The sequence below is a fragment of the Fundulus heteroclitus genome, unplaced genomic scaffold (assembly GCF_011125445.2).
Source record: "Fundulus heteroclitus isolate FHET01 unplaced genomic scaffold, MU-UCD_Fhet_4.1 scaffold_132, whole genome shotgun sequence".
NCBI lineage: Eukaryota > Metazoa > Chordata > Actinopteri > Cyprinodontiformes > Fundulidae > Fundulus > Fundulus heteroclitus.
Window position 1 is genome coordinate 501,399 of NW_023396544.1, and position 20,651 is coordinate 522,049.

General features: G+C 39.1%; 1 protein-coding gene across 1 annotated transcript; it reads left to right on the top strand.

Annotated features, from left to right (window-relative positions):
- The first annotated feature begins 1,386 nt into the window (after positions 1-1,386).
- LOC118558596 (zinc fingers and homeoboxes protein 1-like) lies at positions 1,387-20,527 on the top strand. Its single transcript, XM_036129057.1, has 6 exons — positions 1,387-1,394; positions 7,082-7,107; positions 12,779-12,996; positions 13,648-13,812; positions 14,021-15,253; positions 17,093-20,527. The coding sequence occupies exons 1-6, from the start codon at positions 1,387-1,389 to the stop codon at positions 17,375-17,377; spliced, it is 1,935 nt and encodes a 644-aa protein (XP_035984950.1). The 3' UTR covers positions 17,378-20,527.
- Positions 20,528-20,651: the final 124 nt, after the last annotated feature.

Below are 20,651 nucleotides of genomic sequence, written 5' to 3' on the forward strand. Positions count from 1 at the left end.
TACGAAAAGATGGTGCTTAAGATCATGTCATCTTATCTACAACAAACTGGACTAAAACTACCGATTTAAGGAAAAGTAACTAAAGATCAAGTAGGCAGTGATAATGCAGTATTTGATTGCAAGACACCAGTAAAAAAAAGAAGAAGCTCACCCTCCACTCCCTCAGCAATCTGTCACACCTGTTGGGCACTAATTAGTCAGAACTCCAAGTAAAATTATAGGTACCTCTCCAAAATATGACTTTGGTAAAAGTCCAAGTCACTGACTGAAATGTTACTTGAGTAAAAGTATCTGAAATGTCTTGTACTTACGTATGAATATTACTGTAAAAATAGATGTACTCAAGTAATGTAATAAAAAGTAAGAAGTAAAACAAAGCAAATGCAGTTTGAATGACATTTTTGGTAAACTTTAAAAGTCAAATTCACTTGAAATAATATAAACAGCCAAGTGCAGGAGAAATTTAGACCAGGGGGTGTATACTAAGAACATGGTTAATTGATAAACCAGGTCCAGCCAACCTGCTAATAGATACACCTGCAGGTTATCATTTAGTTAAGAAAACTCTCTGCTATTAGATGCTTTACCTATACCACAAGGTTAATTTAACCTGCCCTACCACTGAACCAGCTTCTTATCCTGTTGGTGGTCATGAATAAGCCCAGGCAAGTCCCGACATTGTCGCAGTCAATCAGTAGGTGGGGTCAAAACACTTGCGAGTCTGCCTGTGATTCCGAACGGGAATCACTGGCGAGTCTCTCTTTTTGTAACGAGTAACTAAACCAAACATTGAAAATGTATTGGAGTAAAAGTATGCAATTAAGTTCAGAAATATAGTGAAGTAAAAGTTATCAAAAAAATTTTAGACCCGAGAAAAGTATAAAGTTCTCCAAAATATACTTAAGTACAGTAGTGAAGTATTTTTACTTAGTTACTATACAACACTGGTTAAAATTGTAATTCTAATCTTGTTTTGGACACTGTTGTCGATGCTGAATTCCAGGGGTAGAGAGACACTAGAAGTTCATAAATTTAAAATCATGGCTAGTGCTGATAAATACTTATAAGTCAAGTCATTGTTAAAAAGTAGAGATTTGGAACGTTGTATATATTTAAAAGCATTAATAACTGAATTTGCATTGCCAAAGGGATCAGAAAGAAAACAAAAGTCTGAAATAAGATAATAACCTATGTATCAATGAGACACATTGTACTCCCTGGGAGACATTTTGCTTGGTATTTTGGTTATTTCTTTGTTAAAGTTTTAATTTGCTTTAATTTTTTTGCATTCCCGGTGATTAACTACATTCAAGGTAGTTCTGAAAAATAAATTTAAAGAAGGAGATGTTTCTCCGAGTGATAGCCCGTCAGTTTAGGCTGACGACCATGTCCTGGTAAGGGTATGCCCTTCTCTTTCCGATTTCAATTGAACAATAAGCTTTGTGTTGACTAGAATTTAGCCATTTCTTTTTATCTTGGAATAGCAGGCCCTGAATACAAATGCAGTCCACACTTTTCAGATTTGCATTTGAAAACCACTTTTTAAACCACAGATTCTTTTCTATCCACATTACAATTATGCACTACTTTGTACGAGTCAATGTCATAAAATACCAGTGAAATACACTGACATTTGTAATCATAATTTGACAAAATGCAAAACAGTTCAAGTAGTACAAATGCCTTTGCATCCATTGTACATTTCTATTTATATATGGTTCTTGCTTATCCAAATTGCCTTTGCCTCTTATACCATTCAATTTGTAAATTCTTTTTGAGACAATCGCAAAATAAAAATCCAGAGGTGATTTTTCAGGGTTATCTGCCTTTAGAAATAACACTGTAAAAGATATGAGAATGCAGAGTAAGCTTATCTTTCATTTGCACATAAGTGCTTGTGGCCTTAGTAATACCAGACCTATGCTACCTTCCATCTTTACTCAGAAGTCAAATGTCTGATTTTTACAGATAGAGAAGAGGAGTCAACTGGGGTCATTTAAATGTCTGATGCAGACGCCTTTAAGGGGCCTTTATTTGGTGGTTTCCCAAGCACATCCTACACTGCAAATCCGACCTTTATGACATATTATATATTGAAAGACTCTTTAGTCCCATTTAAAGTGTGACACTGGCCAGATCAGGCTAACATTGAAAATACTGGTGGGCTGGAAAACTAACACCGCATCCTGTATGCACCATGCCCACTGTGAAACATGGTGGTGGCAGCTTTTCAACATAGTTTTTTTCTGCCTTTCTCTGTCTTAAATCCCAACGATCTCAATCTGTTGCAATGCAACACAAACTCGGAATATTGAGTGTGTAAACATCTGCCATTTCTTCCTCTGCAAATAGGTGTTCTTGCCTATTCCTATACAGCTTTGATTCGTTTTGTATTATTCACACTACTTCTACGTTTGCTCGCTGTATTGCCAAAGCAAATTCCTCGTAAAATACGAATTAGCAACAAATCTCACTCAGACTCTGCTCTGTGACACAGATGACCGGCATTAGTTCAAACTTAGTTTTTTAATCATTTCAGATGAAGCTCAGGTGTTCAGATGTTGTCACCTACACCAACCTGCACAGCAGCACGTGCTCAACACGTATTGTGCTCTTTACATATAAATGTTTGCAAGATAAATTACTTGATGATGATAACTGGTCATTCAAACTTGCTTAAAATAAGAGTTATGGTAATTTCCTATTTGCCCACACTTCTGTGTGCATTTCTTCAGTCAAGTTGTGTCCAGTTAAGTTGGCTTTGAATGTAGAGTTTATCATCTTCGTTAAAGTTGTTGTTTCATACATCTAGCTTTAAATTTCAGTGATTCTTGCTTGGAAGGTGGTTTCATTATTTCTTTCTTTTTTCCAACTGTAACTAAAAAGAGTGAAATACTTACATTACTTTATACAAAAACACAAAATGTGTTTCCGTTGCTGCTTGTTGTGAATTCAGATTTGAGGTCTTGCTTTTGTGTACAACTAGAGAAGGCTGGGGCTTTCTATCCGGGGTCATATTTAGTTGGGGGGAGCTTAGGTCAAATCAACAGGTTTGGAAGTGGCTTTTTCTTGTTGAATGATGGCAGTAATTGTCTAAACTTCTTCTTTTACTCGACAAAACTGCTGACAAACACAAAATTGTTGGATTTTGTTGTGAAATCAAAGGCAGCCGCAGAACACCAGACTCTCTAACAGCTAAACCAGTGTTGTAAAACCCCTAAAGCTACATCTCTGCTGCAGGATCCGGGGCTAAATGGCTAAAAGTGGGTAGAAACGGACCCCTGGTAGGAAGGCAGAGTTTTAAGGATGAACCCTGAACTAAAGGTGGAGTTTTGTGGAGGATGGAAGTTTCTCTTAGTTTTCATCTAGTTTACAAACACAACTAGACCCAGCAACCCTCTGTGAATGCCACTGCTTTATAGAGTTTGCATTCAACCGCTTTGATAAAATCTACAAATCTTTGGCGTAAATGTTTAATCAAATGAGGCTTGAACGTCCACTTTGAGCTTCACCACAGATATGCCAACGGTAGCAATCTTCTGACTTTTTAAGAGATTTTAACCTGTAAAGTTAGCATATTTTCAGCGTTTATGCTCTGAAGTACGGATGAAAGGGATCACAATCCCCCAGGACTGTTGAATATTCACCGTCTTTACAGAGCAGCGCCGGATTGAGGAAAAATCAGTGCAGTTCGCGCTTAATGACAACAAATGAATAGGCCTCAGCCGGCCTATGTTCATGTAGGGCTTCAGCCAGATTGATAGTGTTAGTAAAATTGTATCGTATGTCGATTTATGGAAAAATATCAAATTAAAACCTGAAAACCGGAGTCTTTTTTTTTTCTTTCTAAAGTTGTATTTTGTAGTTGTAAGAACCCAACATACAATACGAGTGTGGATAGTAACTTTAGCCTCCCTGTACTTGCAGCTGAGCGACAAATAATTTTGCTAATTTTACTAGTAAAGTGAGGACTTGAATGTAAAATGAGGCACTCACTTTTTTCTGGGCTATGGGCTAAGGTGCCAAATAGGTCAGGGTGTGTGTGTCACTTTACGGTATATATGCTATAAAAACCCACCGGTTATTACTCCTTTAGGGTAATCTTGCAGAAAAAATATTTTATTGCTTATCAGACTTTGAATGTACTCCGGCTTCCTCCCACAGTCCAAAAACATGACGGTTAGGTTAATTGGCCTCTCTAAATTCTCCTTGTGCGTGAATGGTTGTTTGTCCTGTCTGTCTCTGTGTTGCCCTGCGACAGACTGCTGACCTGTCCAGGGTGTACCCCGCCTCTCGCCTAGTGAATGCTGGAGATAGGCACCAGCAACCCCCGCCATTGGAGAAATGCTCAATCAGTTAGAAGTGAAAAAAGGGAATGTCGCAAAGCTGAACGCAGGTGGAGAAAAAATAGACTCCAGGTTCACTATGACATCTATAAAGAGAGACTTTACAGATATAACTTACAACTGAAAAATGCAAGAGAATCTTTCTTCTCTGAGATCATTAAGAAAAACATTAATAATGCCCGTGTCTTATTTTCCACAGTCGACAGGTTAACAAATCCTCCTGTGTCCGTGGCTTCAGAACTCCACTCCACCAGGGCCTGCAATGAATTTGCTAACTTCTTTACTGAGAAAATCCTAAAAATTAGAGGATCAGTTTGTACATCCACACCAGCTCCAGAACCAATGCTGTATTCAGCAGGAACTACTTCTGACAAAATGTCCCAATTCAGCCAAATAAACTACAAAAGCTTAGAGCAGATCATTCAGCAGCTAAGTTCCTCTTCATGCTGTCTTGATGTTCTACCCACAGCTTTCTTTAAAAAAGTTTTACCTGTCATAGCGTCTGATTTGACTCAGATAATAAACACGTCCCTCCTGTCAGGTGTTTTCCCCCAGTCCCTAAAAACAGCAATTATCAAACCACTGCTGAAAAAGAATAATTTAGACAAACTTCTACTCCAGAACTACAGGCCCATCTCAAACCTCCCCTTTATCAGTAAGATTATTGAAAAAGCTGTATTTCAACAATTAAACACCTTCTTAACAACGACCAGCCGCTTTGACGTTTTCCAGTCAGGTTTCCGTGCTCACCACAGTACAGAGACCGCCCTTATCAAGGTGTTTAATGACATCCATATAAATACAGACTGTGGAAGAACCACCGTGCTGGTACTATTGGACCTTAGTGCAGCATTTGATACTGTTGATCACTCCATTCTGTTAAAGTGCCTGGAGAACTGGGTCGGCCTCTCTGGTACAGCACTCAACTGGTTTAAATCCTACTTAAAGGACAGGGACTTTTTTGTATCAGTAGGTAACTTTACATCAGAGATGACAAAAATCCCATTTGGGGTTCCCCAAGGGTCCATCCTGGGTCCCCTCCTTTTCAATATCTACATGCTCCCTCTAGCCCAGATAATAAAAAATAACAACATCAGCTACCATAACTATGCAGACGACACACAGCTCTACATCATCATGTCACCAGGTGACTATGAACCAATTCAGGCACTGAGTAAATGCCTAGAAGAAATCAATACGTGGATGTGCCAAAATTTTCTCCAATTGAATAAAAACAAAACTGAAGTAATAATATTTGGACCAATAGAGGAAAGATCAAAAGTTAGCACACAGCTTCAGTCGCTTCAGCTAAAAACCACTGATCAGGCCCGAAATCTGGGAGTAGTGATGGACTCAGACCTGAACCTTCAAAAGCATCTAAAGACAGTTACAAGGTCGGCTTTCTATCACCTGAAGAACATTTCTAGGATTAAAGGACTGATGTCTCAGCAGGATCTAGAAAAACTAATCCATGCGTTTATTTTTAGTCGAATTGATTACTGCAACGGTGTCTTCACAGGTCTGCCTAAAAAGTGTATCAGACAGCTGCAGCTGATCCAGAACGCTGCTGCCCACGTCCTCACTAAGACTAAGAAAGTAGAGCACATCACCCCAGTTCTAAAGTCCTTACACTGGCTCCCTGTATCTCAGAGAATAGACTTTGAAATACTTCTGTTAGTCTATAAATCTGTAAATGGCTTAGCACCTAAATACATCACAGACTTGTTATCAGCGTATAAACCATCCAGACCACTCAGGTCTTCTGGCTCCAGCCTTCTCTGCATACCTAGAACCAGAACCAAACATGGAGAAGCAGCATTTAGTTCCTATGCTCCAATTATCTGGAACAAACTTCCAGAAAACTGTAAAAGTGCGGAAAGCCTGAGTTCTTTTAAATCAAGATTAAAAACACATTTGTTTAAAATTGCCTTCAACTGTCCTAGTTAACTGAATCACCACTTTTTTGTTCTATTTTCTATCTATATTTTATTCCTACTTGCTCTTATTCTGTTTTATTTTGCTATATTTTAATCATGTAAAGCACTTTGCATTGTCTTTGTACTGAATTGTGCTATATAAATAAATTTGCCTTTTGCCTTTGCCACCCCATGAGGGATTAAGCGGGTCAGAAAATGGATGGACTTTGAATCTGTGTTGGGTAAAGAGGATGGATAGTATGAAGTTTATAAGGGGTCTAATTTCAGTGGTTAAAAACCTGCTGAGTTGTTTACGAGCCCTGTTTACGAATGTCACCCAAGTTATTATTTTATAGCATTAACGGTTTGCATTAGGAGGACCTAGTTGCAAGAGACTGTGTGCTGAAATTATAAAGGATTGTTCATTTGAAACTGAAATCAGAATGGAGTCAAATAATCAAAAGAATATCTGATATAGTCAGATTTAACAACAGTGACAAAAAAAATATGCATCTTTTTCTGCAGTGTTTCTTATCATATAGCCTTTACTTTGTGACATTTTACATAAAAATGTAATCAATACATTATAAAACTTTCAATTAAATTACTCAAATAACTTTTCAGACTACCTGTATAATTTTTATATAGTTTCATCATTATTGTATTTAAAATTGAAGTCTTTCACATTGTAAGAACGTTGGCTGATATTTAACTGATACATGCATACGGCAGTTACGTGTATTAAAAGCACACCAGGAACAAAGTGATGGTGTGCCTATAATACATTTTCATTAAACAGCGAAAGCCCTGTTTTCACAGGGCATCAATTCATTTGGACAAACTCAAATAACACATGATGTACTTTATTCATCTGAGAATTGGGGAATTATTGAGCAGTAGTGGCATAACATATAGAAATCAAGCTAAACATGAGACCCAAAAATAAAAATATGAAGTGGAAGAGTATCATCTAAAAATGTCTATACATTCTTACATCTTATAGTTAAATCCATTTTGCTCTTAGCAGCCCCGTATTACTGACCTACTCAGTTATTGCTTTTAGCTAAGAAAAGACCTTGATGATTCTTTAGAGGATCCAAAGATAAATTGAACGTGAGATATTAAAAAAAACCAAAAACTTTTGGGGTGTAATAGTGTGTGACTTAAATTATCAGAAGAATAATAAGAAAGAACATTTTAGCTGCTCCTTTGAAGAAATATTTCATTTAAGATACAAAATTAGAGATTAGTGAGAAAAACTGATTTATTGGTTATACACACTTTGGAATCCTGAGAAAAAGCATTCAATGTTTAGAAACCTAGTAGGAAAAAGGTTAAATTAGTCAAGATCTGATGAATTAGAACCATATTGTTACAATTTACTTTTGTTTATTTTTATTTAAACGCAATGAATTTTAACGTGCTATCGTGGTGAAGCTGACTGCTTTAAGGATGGTAATAGTGGACTTTCTATGTTTTATCCAGTAAACCAGATTTAGAAACCAATCTCTGAAACAGAAATGCCGAAATCCTTGGCTCCAAAAAAAAAAAAAAAAAAAAAAAAAAAAACAACAACAAAGAAACAAAACGATACACAGGTAGATTTAATTTACTAATAAATAAGATAGTACCCCAAACCCTGCTGCAGTGCTTGTTTCCAAAAGGCTAAAGCTTAGTCTCTTCTGACTGAAGCACACAGTTCCAGTCTAAGTCCCAGAACAGTTAGGTTTTCAGTTTGTGATGGTTGCACAGAGTAGGCTTTTTTTTCCTACCCTGACTCCCAAGAAGCTGGTTGACGTGTTTTAGAATTTATGGACATATCGATAATAAGACCCATCTTCTGTTCAGCCAAGGTTAAACGTTTTACTCAAATGTCAAAAATGTTGTAAAAATTCAGAAAGAAAGAATTCTGTTTAACAAGAAAACTGTGTTTTAGTATGTGAAGTGTTATATTAATCAACAGTGAGGTAAAATGAGAAGCCCCTGATATCTGCAGCAGATAACTAAGTTCAACTTCATGGAAGTTTGACATAATGAACATCTTGTATTATGTCTTTTAAATTGTGACATTTACAGCAGACCTTGTTAAAACATTTAGCTTTTTCATGATGATAGCTTGTGTTAGGTTTTCATATTTAATGCAGTTTCTTCATTAAACTCCACAACTGTTTTTCAGCCATTCCTCATAAATTACTTTAATTCATCTATATAACCTTTTTCTCTCAGTTTAGTTCTTTTTTTTAACCCATGTGAGGCAGAACTGAAAAGTGCTTTACAAATAAAGTTTATTTGGCTAATACTGCAGGCCAGTGACTAACTTGTAATAACAGAAATCCACTTCAAAAATCTTGAGCCACTCTTTTAATGTATAGTTTATTGAGAAATAGGATATTTATGCAAAATTGAATGAAGAAAGAACAAGAAACAGCAGTAAGCACCATAAAGTTAGCTACAATCATTTTTCATTTTTACCATGGTTAATTTTATATGGATTGTGAGCCTTGAAATTATCTAAAAAGGGGAGACAAACATTTCACACATAAATGTCTTTGTCCTTTTCACAGTGTGCTGAAGAGGGATACTTTTCCTTATTGCAGATCTCTTTGTAGCCTTCTGTCTGGGTTAGACCGCTTGCTGTTTTTTGGGGGCAAAAACACAAGAATAAAATCATTGTTTTTTTTAAGAAAAAGCATTACTCCAATAAACATTAGTAAATATTTTGCCGTCGATTAGGTTGTAGAGGAGGCAGTAATCATGGGAAGGGTTTGATTCTTGGATTTTGTGGTAGAAATAGCCTTTGAAAACAAACAGTATGCACATTAAAAAGAAAAATGTTGTAAAACGTTTCAATGTAGAAAAGCAAACCAATCTTAATTTTGCAAAAAGGATTTTGCTGCCGTCGGGCGAAAGAAAAAGATGATTTCTGTAACTTTTTCCCGACTGAGGAAAGTGTGCTTCACTTAAAGTTCTTCTGAGGACTCCTTCGTTATCTAAGGAACCAAACAAGGAACCCCACAGAAAGAACACACAAACCACTTATTTTTTATAAGCTATCCATTACAAGGAATATATTGCTAGCTCAGTGTTTCCTCACCTTTATAGAACGTTCCCATCAAAAAAACCTAAAACAATAAAAATAAAATGGTTAAAACAACGTATTAGTATCTTTAAATACTTTAGATCAGGGGTGTCAAACTCATTTTGGTCTAGGGGCCGCATTCAGCTTAATCTGATCTCAAGAGGGCCACACAAATAAACTCATTGCAAGATTAAATAGAACTAATAAAAGTGGACTTGTTGATTTCTATATTGAATGAATTTCACTTTTACAAATATATTATGAATAACCTCAGTGTTTTTAAGAAAAGTATGTGCAATTTCAACAATACTTTTACTCAGTTAAACATTTATTAAAGTGCATTATGCTTAAGAACTGATCACAGTGATTATACAATGTTGCAAAACATTAATTCACTGTTTTTGGAACTTAAAAACACTGTCCTGTATGACAAAATACATCAAACATAAAAATTAAGAAATTATTTTAAATCAATTTTCCACATCTGGGAAGCAATATGAACATATTATCTGGCTTCACACATTTGAAATCTTAAGTGTTAGCTGTTTTAAACAGACATTTAATTAAGTACATTTGCCACCTTTCTTGTTTATGCATAAAATGTGTACATATAGAAAAACTTGCATACAAAACATGTAATGCATGTATGAGAAATATTTTACTCAACAAAACTCTTTTGTTGTAAATCAGTAACTGACTATCAATAACTTTAACAGAAGAAATTCAGCAACTATTCAAAGCTGTAATTTTTTATAGTGCAACATTGACAGTAACATTCCATAGGATTTAGTTTTATTCAGTATTTGCCCCTGAAACTTGGCATCTTTTAGCCTGCACAAGTCCATCAATATCAGGCATCATGTCCTGAGCAGCAGCCAGTTTCAAAGTCTCATTTAAGTGCTTATGTGTGAGCTTTGAGCGCAGCTTTGTTTTATTTATATTCATTAGTGAGAAAATCTGCTCACAAAGGTAGGTAGTCCCAAACATGGACAACATTTTTGCAGCCAGTGCTGTCAATTTAGGATATCCTGGTAGGAGACATTTGTAAAATGTGTCCAAGCCAACTGATGCAAATTTGTTCTTCAATTCCACATCACACTGCAAATCAATGATTTCAAGTTGCATATCAACAGACACATCAGAAGCTCTGACTGTGAATGGTGAGCGAAAAACTGAGAATTCTGTCTCAAGTTCGCTAAATACCTGAAATCGTTTCTCAAACTCACTCAGCAACCTTGAAATTGTATCTTTGTACCGTTTCACATCACAGTTAATGCTTGCTGCGCACATATCTCTTAGACAGGGAAAATGAGCAGGGTCCCCGCTTGCCATCTGCGTCTCCCATAACATCAGCTTTAATTTGAATGCACATATGCTGTCATAATACTGTGTTACAATTTTTTTGCGTCCTTGCAACATTTTGTTCAAATTATTCAAGTGTCCTGTAATATCAACCATAAATGCAAGGTCCTGCAGCCATAGCGGGCACTGTAATTCCTGAACAGGTTTACCTTTTTTCTCGATGAACTGTCCAATTTCCCCACGTAGATCAAAGAAGCGCTTCAGCACAGCACCTCTGCTTAACCATCTAACTTCAGTGTGGTATGGTAGACCATATCCAAAGTTGCATTCACTGAGAAGGCTGTCAAACTGACGATGATTGAGAGCTCTGGCTCGGATGAAATTAATAGTTCGGACAACCACCTCCATGACGTGATCCATTTTTAACGACTTGCTACATAATGCCTCCTGATGCAAAATACAATGAAATGTCCAAAACTCACCCCCTTTATTTGCAGCGTGTACTTTCTCTCCGAACTTTGTCACAACACCAGCCTTTTTCCCGATCATTGACGGCGCACCATCAGTGGTCAAGCTTACGGCGCGGGACCAGTCCACCCCGACTCTGTCCAGCGCTCCAACAACGGAGCAGAAAATGTCGTCAGCTGTTGTGGTGTCGGTCATCGGCACCAACTCGAGAAACTCCTCTGTGACAGTCAATGTCTCGTCCACTTCACGAATGAATATGGCCAGCTGCGAGACGTCCGAAATATCAGTGCTCTCATCAATTGCTACAGAAAATGCGAGAAATGACTCCGTTTTGCGTTTGAGTTGGTTGTCCAAATCTGCCGACAGTTCCGAAATCCTGTCTGCCACGGTATTTCTCGTCAAGCTAATATTGGCAAAAGCTTGTCGCTTCTCGGGACAAACAATTTCGGCAGCCTTCAGCATGCAGTTCTTGACGAACTCTCCCTCGCAGTAAGGCTTTGATGCCAACGCTATTTCGCTAGCAATTAGGTAGCTGGCTTTCACCGCAGCATCACTGACCTCTTGACTCCGGGTGAAAACAGATTGCTGTTTCCTCAGACCCGTCAACATTTCATTTATTTTCTGTTTTCTCAATTCTCCGTGCAAATGCTGGTATTTTTCGCCATGCTGAGTTTCATAGTGGCGGCGAATATTGTATTCCTTAAGCACCGAAACCTGTTGCAGGCACACAAGGCATACGGGCTTTCCATTCACCTCCGTGAACAAATAAGAAGTCCATTTTTACTTGAAAAATGCGACACTCTATGTCTACCTTTCTCTTTTTTGACAAACACATTTCGTGAAGAGGTTGCCAGGGCCAAAATAAAGAGCTGGTAAAGCAATAGAATCGAAGCCGTCAACAGAACCTGAAGCTGGTATTTCTTCTGATGCAGTGTTGCATAATGCTGCTGCTCTGAATAAAACACAGCGCCCCCGTGGACAGTATGGGAACTGCAGGAAAAAAGTATTTTTTTTTTAAAAATCACTGTTGAATATTGATCATGAATTTAGCCGGACCAAATTGTTCTGCGGGCCGGTTCCGGCCTGCGGGCCGTACGTTTGACACCCCTGCTTTAGATACTTTATCTTTATGAAAGTAAATCCTACCGTAGTTCAACGGTGTTAAAAGTACATTTTCTTGCTCCACACCTGTGAGGTCTGAAAAATAATTAAACATATATTGTTACACGGCCGAAAAGCGTAAGGGGGGATTCCCCAAGTGACATTACTACGGTATCACATGATCAGTAGCGTCATAGGGGGGGGGGGATTCCCCCCACCGTATATTCAACATATAACTTAAAAATCGTTAGAATATATTCATTAGAACTTACCGAAGAATGTTGTGGGTTGGGGCGTGCGTTCTGACCCTCGGGATGGATCTGAGCGTTAGTGAGGACCGAAGCTGAAGAGGTTTCTGGCATGATGCCGAGTGATGATTACCTTGCACCGAATGAGCATTTTTATACATTTCTGGATGGCATTAACTTGGCCTCTGGTAATAAAGTTAAAAATCTTGGTGTTGTTTTCGACCAAGACATGTCATTTAAATCCCATATATATATATATATATATATATATATATATATATATATATATATATATATAAAAACACTTGATCTGTGCGCAGGTGTGGTTCTCAGCCCAGCGTCTCAAGCACGGCGTCAGCTGGACTCCAGAGGAAGTGGAGGAGGCCAGGAGGAAACAGTTCAACGGGACCGTGCACACAGTGCCTCAGACCATCACCGTCATCCCTGCACACCAACTGTCAGCTGCTGCCAACGGCCTGCAGTCCATCCTGCAGACCTGTCAGATCGTGGGCCAACCGGGCCTTGTGTTTACACAGGTAGGGAAAGAAGGAAAGACTGGTCCACGTTTCAACAAGCTGGGAATGTGGCTTTGGATTTCAAGCTCGCCGTATGAACATCATCTTTGCCTTTGGACTTTCTGTTAGAAACCTTAAATTGACTGCTAAAAAATAATGTGTTCCCTTACATATTGTTAGTGTTCATGTCCCTGTAGCATTTCTACATTTTGTCAAATTACCACAACAAACCTGAATATATTTTTAGTCGCAGAGAGAGACCTGGGCAGAGGTTCACCTCACAGCTGGACAGTGACCCCAAACATGCAGCCTGAGCTACAGGGGAATGCTTTATATCAAAGCATATTTATGTGTTATAGTGGCCCAGTCAAAGTACAGACCTAAATCACTATGAGACTAATTGGAAAATTCAATTTTTCCCGCACAAGACTTTAATCAAGGAGGCAGAATACAAATGCATTTGAACGTTATTTAAAAAAAAACTTTTAAATTTTCCTTCCTTTCACAATTCTACACTATTTTTAGTTGGTCTGTGGCCGTAAATCCCACTAAATTACAATGAAATTTGTTGCAAAGTGAACAAACATGCAACATTTCAGAGGGTCTTGATAGTTATGCAAGTGCGTGAGTCAGTGAGCAGGTTTAACCGGTTTGGTCTCTGGCTCTTTGTAGGTTGGTCCAGGTGGGAATCTTCCAGTGACTAGTCCAATCACGCTGACTGTGGCAGGATTGCCCAATCAGTCTCAGAGCTCCAGCCGAGTCTCCTGTCAGTCCACACCGACAAACAGTGAGCTAAAACGGGCTACCACAGTCCAGCCTCCCTCTCTGTCTCCACAGGTTGGGACACCTTACACATCAGGATGTGCTTGCTGTTTGGTTGCATCTTCAGACGTATTTCACTGTTGTTTTTAAACTTGTACTAACCATAATTAAGTGGTTTCAGCATTATTGCCATTTGCCTTTTTCCCGTTTGTTGCTTCATTGTGTAAAGTGACACCACAGGAACACCATGTTGATGGCTGACTTTTTTCTCTGCCTCTCCAAGGAGAACTCAGCCCTCAGTGCTGACTCTTTCAGTCTGCGACCTAAGAAGTCCAAAGAGCAGCTGGCAGAGCTGAAGGCCAGCTACCTGAAAAACCACTTCGCCTCAGACGCAGAGATCGCCCGGCTGATGAAACTCACCAATCTGACGAAGGGCGAGATCAAAAAGTGGTTCAGTGACACCCGCTACAACCAGCGCAACTCCAAGAACAGCCACGTGATTGTTTTCCACGACGGAGGCGGCCGCGGGGGCAGCAGCTCTGGCATTGCTGCAAACACCCCCATCGTTATTGACTCGAGCGACGAGACCCCCACATCCCCCCATGCTCCAAACACTTCCCCCGTGAAGGAGAAGGAAAAGGAGAAAGAGACCCGAGTCAAAACCTGGAATCCTTTCCCCGACTTCACTTTGCAGAAGTTTAAAGAGAAGACTCCCGAGCAGCTGGTGGTGCTGGAGGAGAGCTTTGAGAAGAGCAGCATGCCGTCAGACGAAGAGCTGAGTCGCCTGAGGACAGAAACCAAACTGACTCGGAGGGAGATCGATGCCTGGTTCACTGAGAGGCGAAAAGTTCCAGCTGTGAGTACGTCCTCTCCGGACTCCTCTGAGGGAGGGAAAATTGAAACGGATAACTCAAAGGCAGAGGAAGGAGGGGAAATACAAGGTTCAAGCGCCTCCCCTCCATCTGCCTCCTCCTCTAGAAAGGGGAGTCAAACTCCTCCAGGAGGTCGCAGCAAGCAGCTGTCTGGTAGCAGCAAGAAAGACCTGAAAGAAAAAAGCAAAAAGACTCCAGAGCAGCTCCACCTCCTCAAAAGTGCCTTCGTGCGGACGCAGTGGCCCACGCCGGAGGAGTACGATCAGCTGGTGGAAGAGAGCGGCCTTCCCCGCCATTACATTGTCAGCTGGTTCGGGGATTCCCGGTACTCCTGGAAAAACGGAAACCTGAAATGGTTCTTTCAGTACCAAAGTGGCAACGTCGAGGGACCAAGCGACGCAGGCGGCAGTAAAACAGGAGGCCGGAAAAGACGCGGTCGAAATCGTGGCTGGGCCCGGTCCAAAACCAGGAAGCAGCCAAAGAGGTCCTCCTCCTCTTCCAGTGCAGATGTCAAAAGATCCCCTCCGTCAAAGAAATTCAAGAGTGGGCGGGAAATCCTGAAGGAGTACTACCTGAAGCACCACTTCCTCAGTGAGCAAGATTTAGATGAGCTGGTCTCCAAGACCAACATGAGCTATGAACAGGTGGGTACTGTAGATTGTAAATGAAAATAGCAGGTGATGTGTTTCCATAAACTAAACATATAAAATGTCACATTTATGTACAAATACTTCAGTGAAGGAAGATTTCAGAATCCATTATTATTTTGCTTTTGAGCTTTCCACCCCCTTCTAATGCATCTAAAGAACAGGTGAGAGCCTCTCTCCATTTTACGTTATTTTAGCTTTCCTTAGTGGTGTAGTTTATGCCTAGATTTAACTTTTTTATCATCTTTTATTCATTAAGTATGTGTAAATTTCTGTGGGCAATGTTATTTTCACGAAAAGTTCTGTCACAACTATGAATAACGTGTGTCTGCTATATTGTATAGTTACAATAGCACGACAGTTCAAAAATCTATGCACTTTATCAGTGGTCATATAATTTTTAGCTGAATTGATCAGAGCTTGAACCATTTTGCCCTGCAGAATGGTGGTGAATCTTCAGCAGTGTAGACTGAGCATCTGCATAATGTAGCATGAGATTGGGTAATGGTATTATCATGTTGCTGTTATGATAGTTTAGAGAGTACTTGCATTTTTTACACATATGGTATAAGTTGTGGCTCTTACATCACATTCATTTCTTTCAAATCACACAAAATCCACCGATTGTGTAATGCAGAAGGAACTGAGCAGAGGTAGTGCATACAGTCAGTGATCCATCTTATGCTACATGTTGTTTATCTTTTATGTTTGGTTTGGCCCTGTAACAAACCCACATCAATTAAATTTTCAATTAAATTTTATTTATATAATGCCAGTTTACAACACATGTCATCTCAAGGCAGTTTACTAAGTCAATTTCAGTCAAATCATACAGAGAGATTGGTCAAACGTTTCCTATCTAAGGAAACCCAGCAGATTGCATCGAGTCTTGACGAGCAGTATTCACTCCTCCTGAAAGAACGTAGAGCCACAGTGGACAGTCGTCTGCATTGTTGATGGCTTTGCAGCAATCCCTCATACTGAGCATCCATGAAGTGACAGTGGAGAGGGAAACTCCCCTTTAACAGGAAGGAAAAACCTGCAGCAGAAACAGCCTCAGTGTGTTCCTCTGGATTCTCCCGTCTGTCTCCAGTTTTCCCCATTCTGCATCAGATTTTATAAAAATCATTACCCTACCTCAAAAACATGAAATGTTATTATGTGTGAACGATAGAGTTCAGATTTATAATAAAAACTGTTGTTGATGAGTTGCAGCAGATCTGGCAGATGGATGCTACCTCAACACATCCGACTTTAATGTGCTAACAGGGACGTTGTTTGGTTGACAAAACTGCCACATTGTCGTGCAAAACAGAAAATGTTTATTCTGTGTAATATAGGGCCGTATCCCATGAATAGGAACTTTTTCACTTGTTTTAAATTTCTGAAATCTATCTAAACAGCAACTTTTGTCTGGCTACCTCTTAGCCTTCAGCTGCTTTTAGAATTTCTTCAGTTCTCCATAAACTCATTACAGTAAGACATCTTTCTGCAACAGGCAATTATTATGAATGAAAGCTTAATTGAACCTCGCTTCAGGTTAAGCTCCCATTTTATAGGACTTTTCACCTCATCAGAGATTTGTAGTCTTTAGATTGGTTCTTTTCTCTCTCTTGCACACCAGGAGCATCTATATTTATGTCATAGCAAACTTTTTCCCAGTGTTTGAGAGGATTACAATGTAGCAATGTGGGTGCTGGAAGTTTTGTGCTGTGCTGCCACCTTGTGACGGCAGTATGTAATGTAGTATTGCTGGTTTAAATAGGAGCAAATGTGCCTTACTATGTGCCACTAGTTGCAGGTACTATTTTAAGCTCCATCTCTGTCTGTGAAAAGGTGAGGGAGTGGTTTGCTGAAGTTCAGCGACGCTTGGACTCGGGGTTGGAGCCCTTCCCGGAGCCGGCTGCGGGGAGAACGGGTGGGGACAAAGCAGCGCAGCAAGAAGCAACAGAGACACACGGAGAGAGATCGGCCAACGCCGAGGAGCAGGCTGAAGCAGGAGTGGGAGAAGAGGAGGACGACGAAGATGACGAGGAGGACGACGGCGACGAAACAGACGACAGTGAGGTTTGGGAGCCGTCACGTAGCGTCAGGAAAAGTTTGTCCCTTTCCGAAGACTAAAGATTGAGATCTGACCTGAAAATGGAGTCCGTTAGGTCAACACCGGTCAGTTAGTGAAATTAAGTTTTCTTTGCTTGTTTGTTTGCCACTGACGTGCATGAACAATTACTGTTTCACTTTTTCTCAAAAACCTCTTGAATCGAGTGCACATAAGACACAAATAACTTCAGTTCCATCTTTTAAGAAAAAGGATCAAGATCAAACTTTGACAAAGTTTATTAAGCAGCTGCTGCAAAATAACTTTGCAAAAAGAGAATAATGTGTTAAAACTGAGCTGAGAATGTAACCCCCCACCAACCCCTAGACCCCCAAACCCCCAAATATCTCATCCATAATATAATGTAAAAGGTGGATTATTTGGGCAATCATCAATTTGGTCATCCACTGTGTTCCTGAAAGTAAACAAACTTGCTGACTGGAAACCTGGCATGTTTAAACTTTAAAGATGCCAGGTTTCCAGTTTAAACTTTAAAGTATTGAAAAATACATGGAAAACCTTTGCTGGCTTGAATTGTGAAAGTAGTCAGTTTAACCAGCTTTCAGTCGTCAGTTCAATTATCAGTTTTTTCGCTCCTCTGATGATGAGGTATAAAGACTGAGAAATTTAAGGTAACCTTAGTTTTTTCCTTTAAAGCTGAAATGTCCTTAGTTCTAAAACTGACTACAGTTTGTTCACACTGATAGTAAAATGTTCACTTTGAGTTGCAACTTGCACAATTAAAAAGATTCTCAAAAACTGAGCGTGTCTATATACATCTGCTGAGGATTGGTAACAAAAAAACTATGAATCTAATTGTGGAATTTACTTTGATTATTGATTCTAGTGTCTAAATTTCATTGAAAACTTCAGTTTGTGCTCACCAGGAGTCGTAACGACACCATAGTCTGAGACTGAAGCTTAACTTGGCAATAAAACGAGTAGCCAGATGCTGCATAGATGCCGATGCTAAGATGCTTTTAAATAGGACAGAATGTTTTCCCTTTATACTGCCTTACTGCTTTAGTAACATGAGAAATTTGTAACTGAACATCTGCAAATGCGATGGTGGAGATGCCGCAGAATGTGTGTGGAGTCCTAATAATGTTTTTAAACTCTTTTTTTTCATCTTTTGATAAAAACAAATGTCCTGTGCTGTTTTGACCCTTTTTAAAAGGGATACTTAGATCCAGACAGTAAATCTGCTGTGCCAAAGTTGGAAGTGTTGCCTCCCGTACAGAGAGCAGTTCGTGGCTGGAGACGCTGTAGACAACGATGCCCACTGTGAGGTATAAATCCTGAAATCGTAAAAAAGACAGAATGTTCTTCATTGGTGGTGGATCTAAGTGTGGATCCCAGATGGATTCAGAGAGAACCAAACGATCATGATTATAATTAGAACAAAATCACTGACACAAGATGTGTAAATCATTGTGCTGTGAGGAAAAAAAGGTTTAACAGTATTTCAAATTAAAATCTGAACCTATTTTGCACTGAAAAAAAATACCCCCTAAAGCACTTAAACTCATCTTCAAAAGTTTGCACTTTTCCACCTGATTAGGCACCTTAAGTCTCATATTGTACCATGAAATGGCTCTGAGAGACCAAACTTGTTTTTTTTTATGACTAACCAGTATTTTGCCTTTTATATTCCTGTGGTTTTGACAAGAAGGAATATAATCAGTGTATTGATCTTTCTATTTATATACAATGTGTTTTACAGAGCTGGACATTTATAACAGCTCAAAAAAAAAAAAAAAAAAGAACAATCATGCACCATTTTTATTTGCACTAAAGTATGTTGCATAAGCCCCCGATTTGATAATCCGTCAATCTGACAAAGCCTAAAAGTTGTTGTTTTTGTTGATTGTCTTGCTTTAAATGACGGGAGCTGTCTCACATCTTTTGTTATTGCTCCATTCACCCCTTAATGACTCCTTATGCCTTTTTATTGAGTCATTGTTGTCAAATGAATGACTAGACTCATGACTTGCACCTCCCAGCAGGGGGCACTGTTCTGTTGGGTTCCCTTTCATCACAGACTGACACACTGGGGAACCGGGAACCAAAGGACTGAAAACTGCTGAAACAACTTTTGTGAACAGTCTCAGAAGCGAGATGGCATCTCCTTTTTTGTAGAAAATTTACCAAACGATGCCCTTTTTTGTGTTTTTGTTTTCTTCTTCTTACTACTTAAGAAAAAGTTTGGATGATCTGAAAACCCAGCTACTGTTCTTCGCTGATCGGAGAAAGACTCTGATGACGCTTTATTGGTAAACCTTCGTGCCTACATGGCTCCTACACTTGTTTGAACTCAAGTTCATGAACTCTTTAATCTGAAAATCCAAAACCTTAAAGAAGTTTTGTTCAAACTAAATAATGATGAAACTCTGCTTTCCTCTGACGTTAGATTATGACCAGAAACTGAAACTTTATTCAGAAAGTCAATTTTAAGCCTTTTTAATGAAGCTAGTTGGATTTTGTCAACAGGCACTTGTCACAACCAGACAGGGACACGTTCAGTTGCCCCGACAGCATTTATATGATTATCCTTTGAACAGACTTTGACTGTTTGCTGTAACTTATCTTGGTTTTAGGAATTGACAAAGAGCTGAAAAATCGTTATGCATTTTGTTGTTAAGTGACAAGTGCCTGTCTATGAAAAGGATAACCTGTAATGTTGATGTGTTCTTTTGTCATATGTTGCATGCGATAACCAGAACAAACATCTCATGTTGTATATATTAAATGTAAGGTTGGTGTACTTGGGACAGTCTGAATAGGGCTAAACTGTTTTTTTGGCTTTAATAATTACATAATACATTTTTCTTAAAAGGTTGACTTCAGCAAACGGTTCATTGTCATGATCATGTGTCTGACTCTAGAGAAATTTGTTCATGGTCAAATTTAACTCCTTTCATGGAAAACATACAAAATGATACGAAAAGGTACCTTTCCACTGTGTTGCCCTGAACCATTTCCCCCCTATTACCTAACGTCCGGGGACTTTTTAATATCCTCTCACTGTTTGTTTGCATTTCCAATGTGGCGTTTAAACCCGTTCTGTTGAAGTTTAGTGTCACTCCTCCAGGTTTGGGAGTGTTGCTTCTTTCTAAATGTAAACGTGCAATGCACCATAGGCTGTTAATCTATTAATAAAAGTACTAATGGAATACTTGATTTTTTTTTTTTTTTTTTTGCAAACAACATTCAAACTCAATCACTAATTTAGCTTCAGTCATCTGTAAAGACAGATCCCCACCCACAGCTACAGCGGAGCCAACAATGACATAAAGA

Excerpts from the sequence above, each read along its gene's own strand:
- LOC118558596 (XM_036129057.1), top strand. Across the intron at positions 7,108-12,778 it reads AATTCATTTGGACAAACTCA|AGGTGTGGTTCTCAGCCCAG; the intron begins AATAACACATGA and ends TGATCTGTGCGC. Across the intron at positions 12,997-13,647 it reads CGGGCCTTGTGTTTACACAG|GTTGGTCCAGGTGGGAATCT; the intron begins GTAGGGAAAGAA and ends GGCTCTTTGTAG.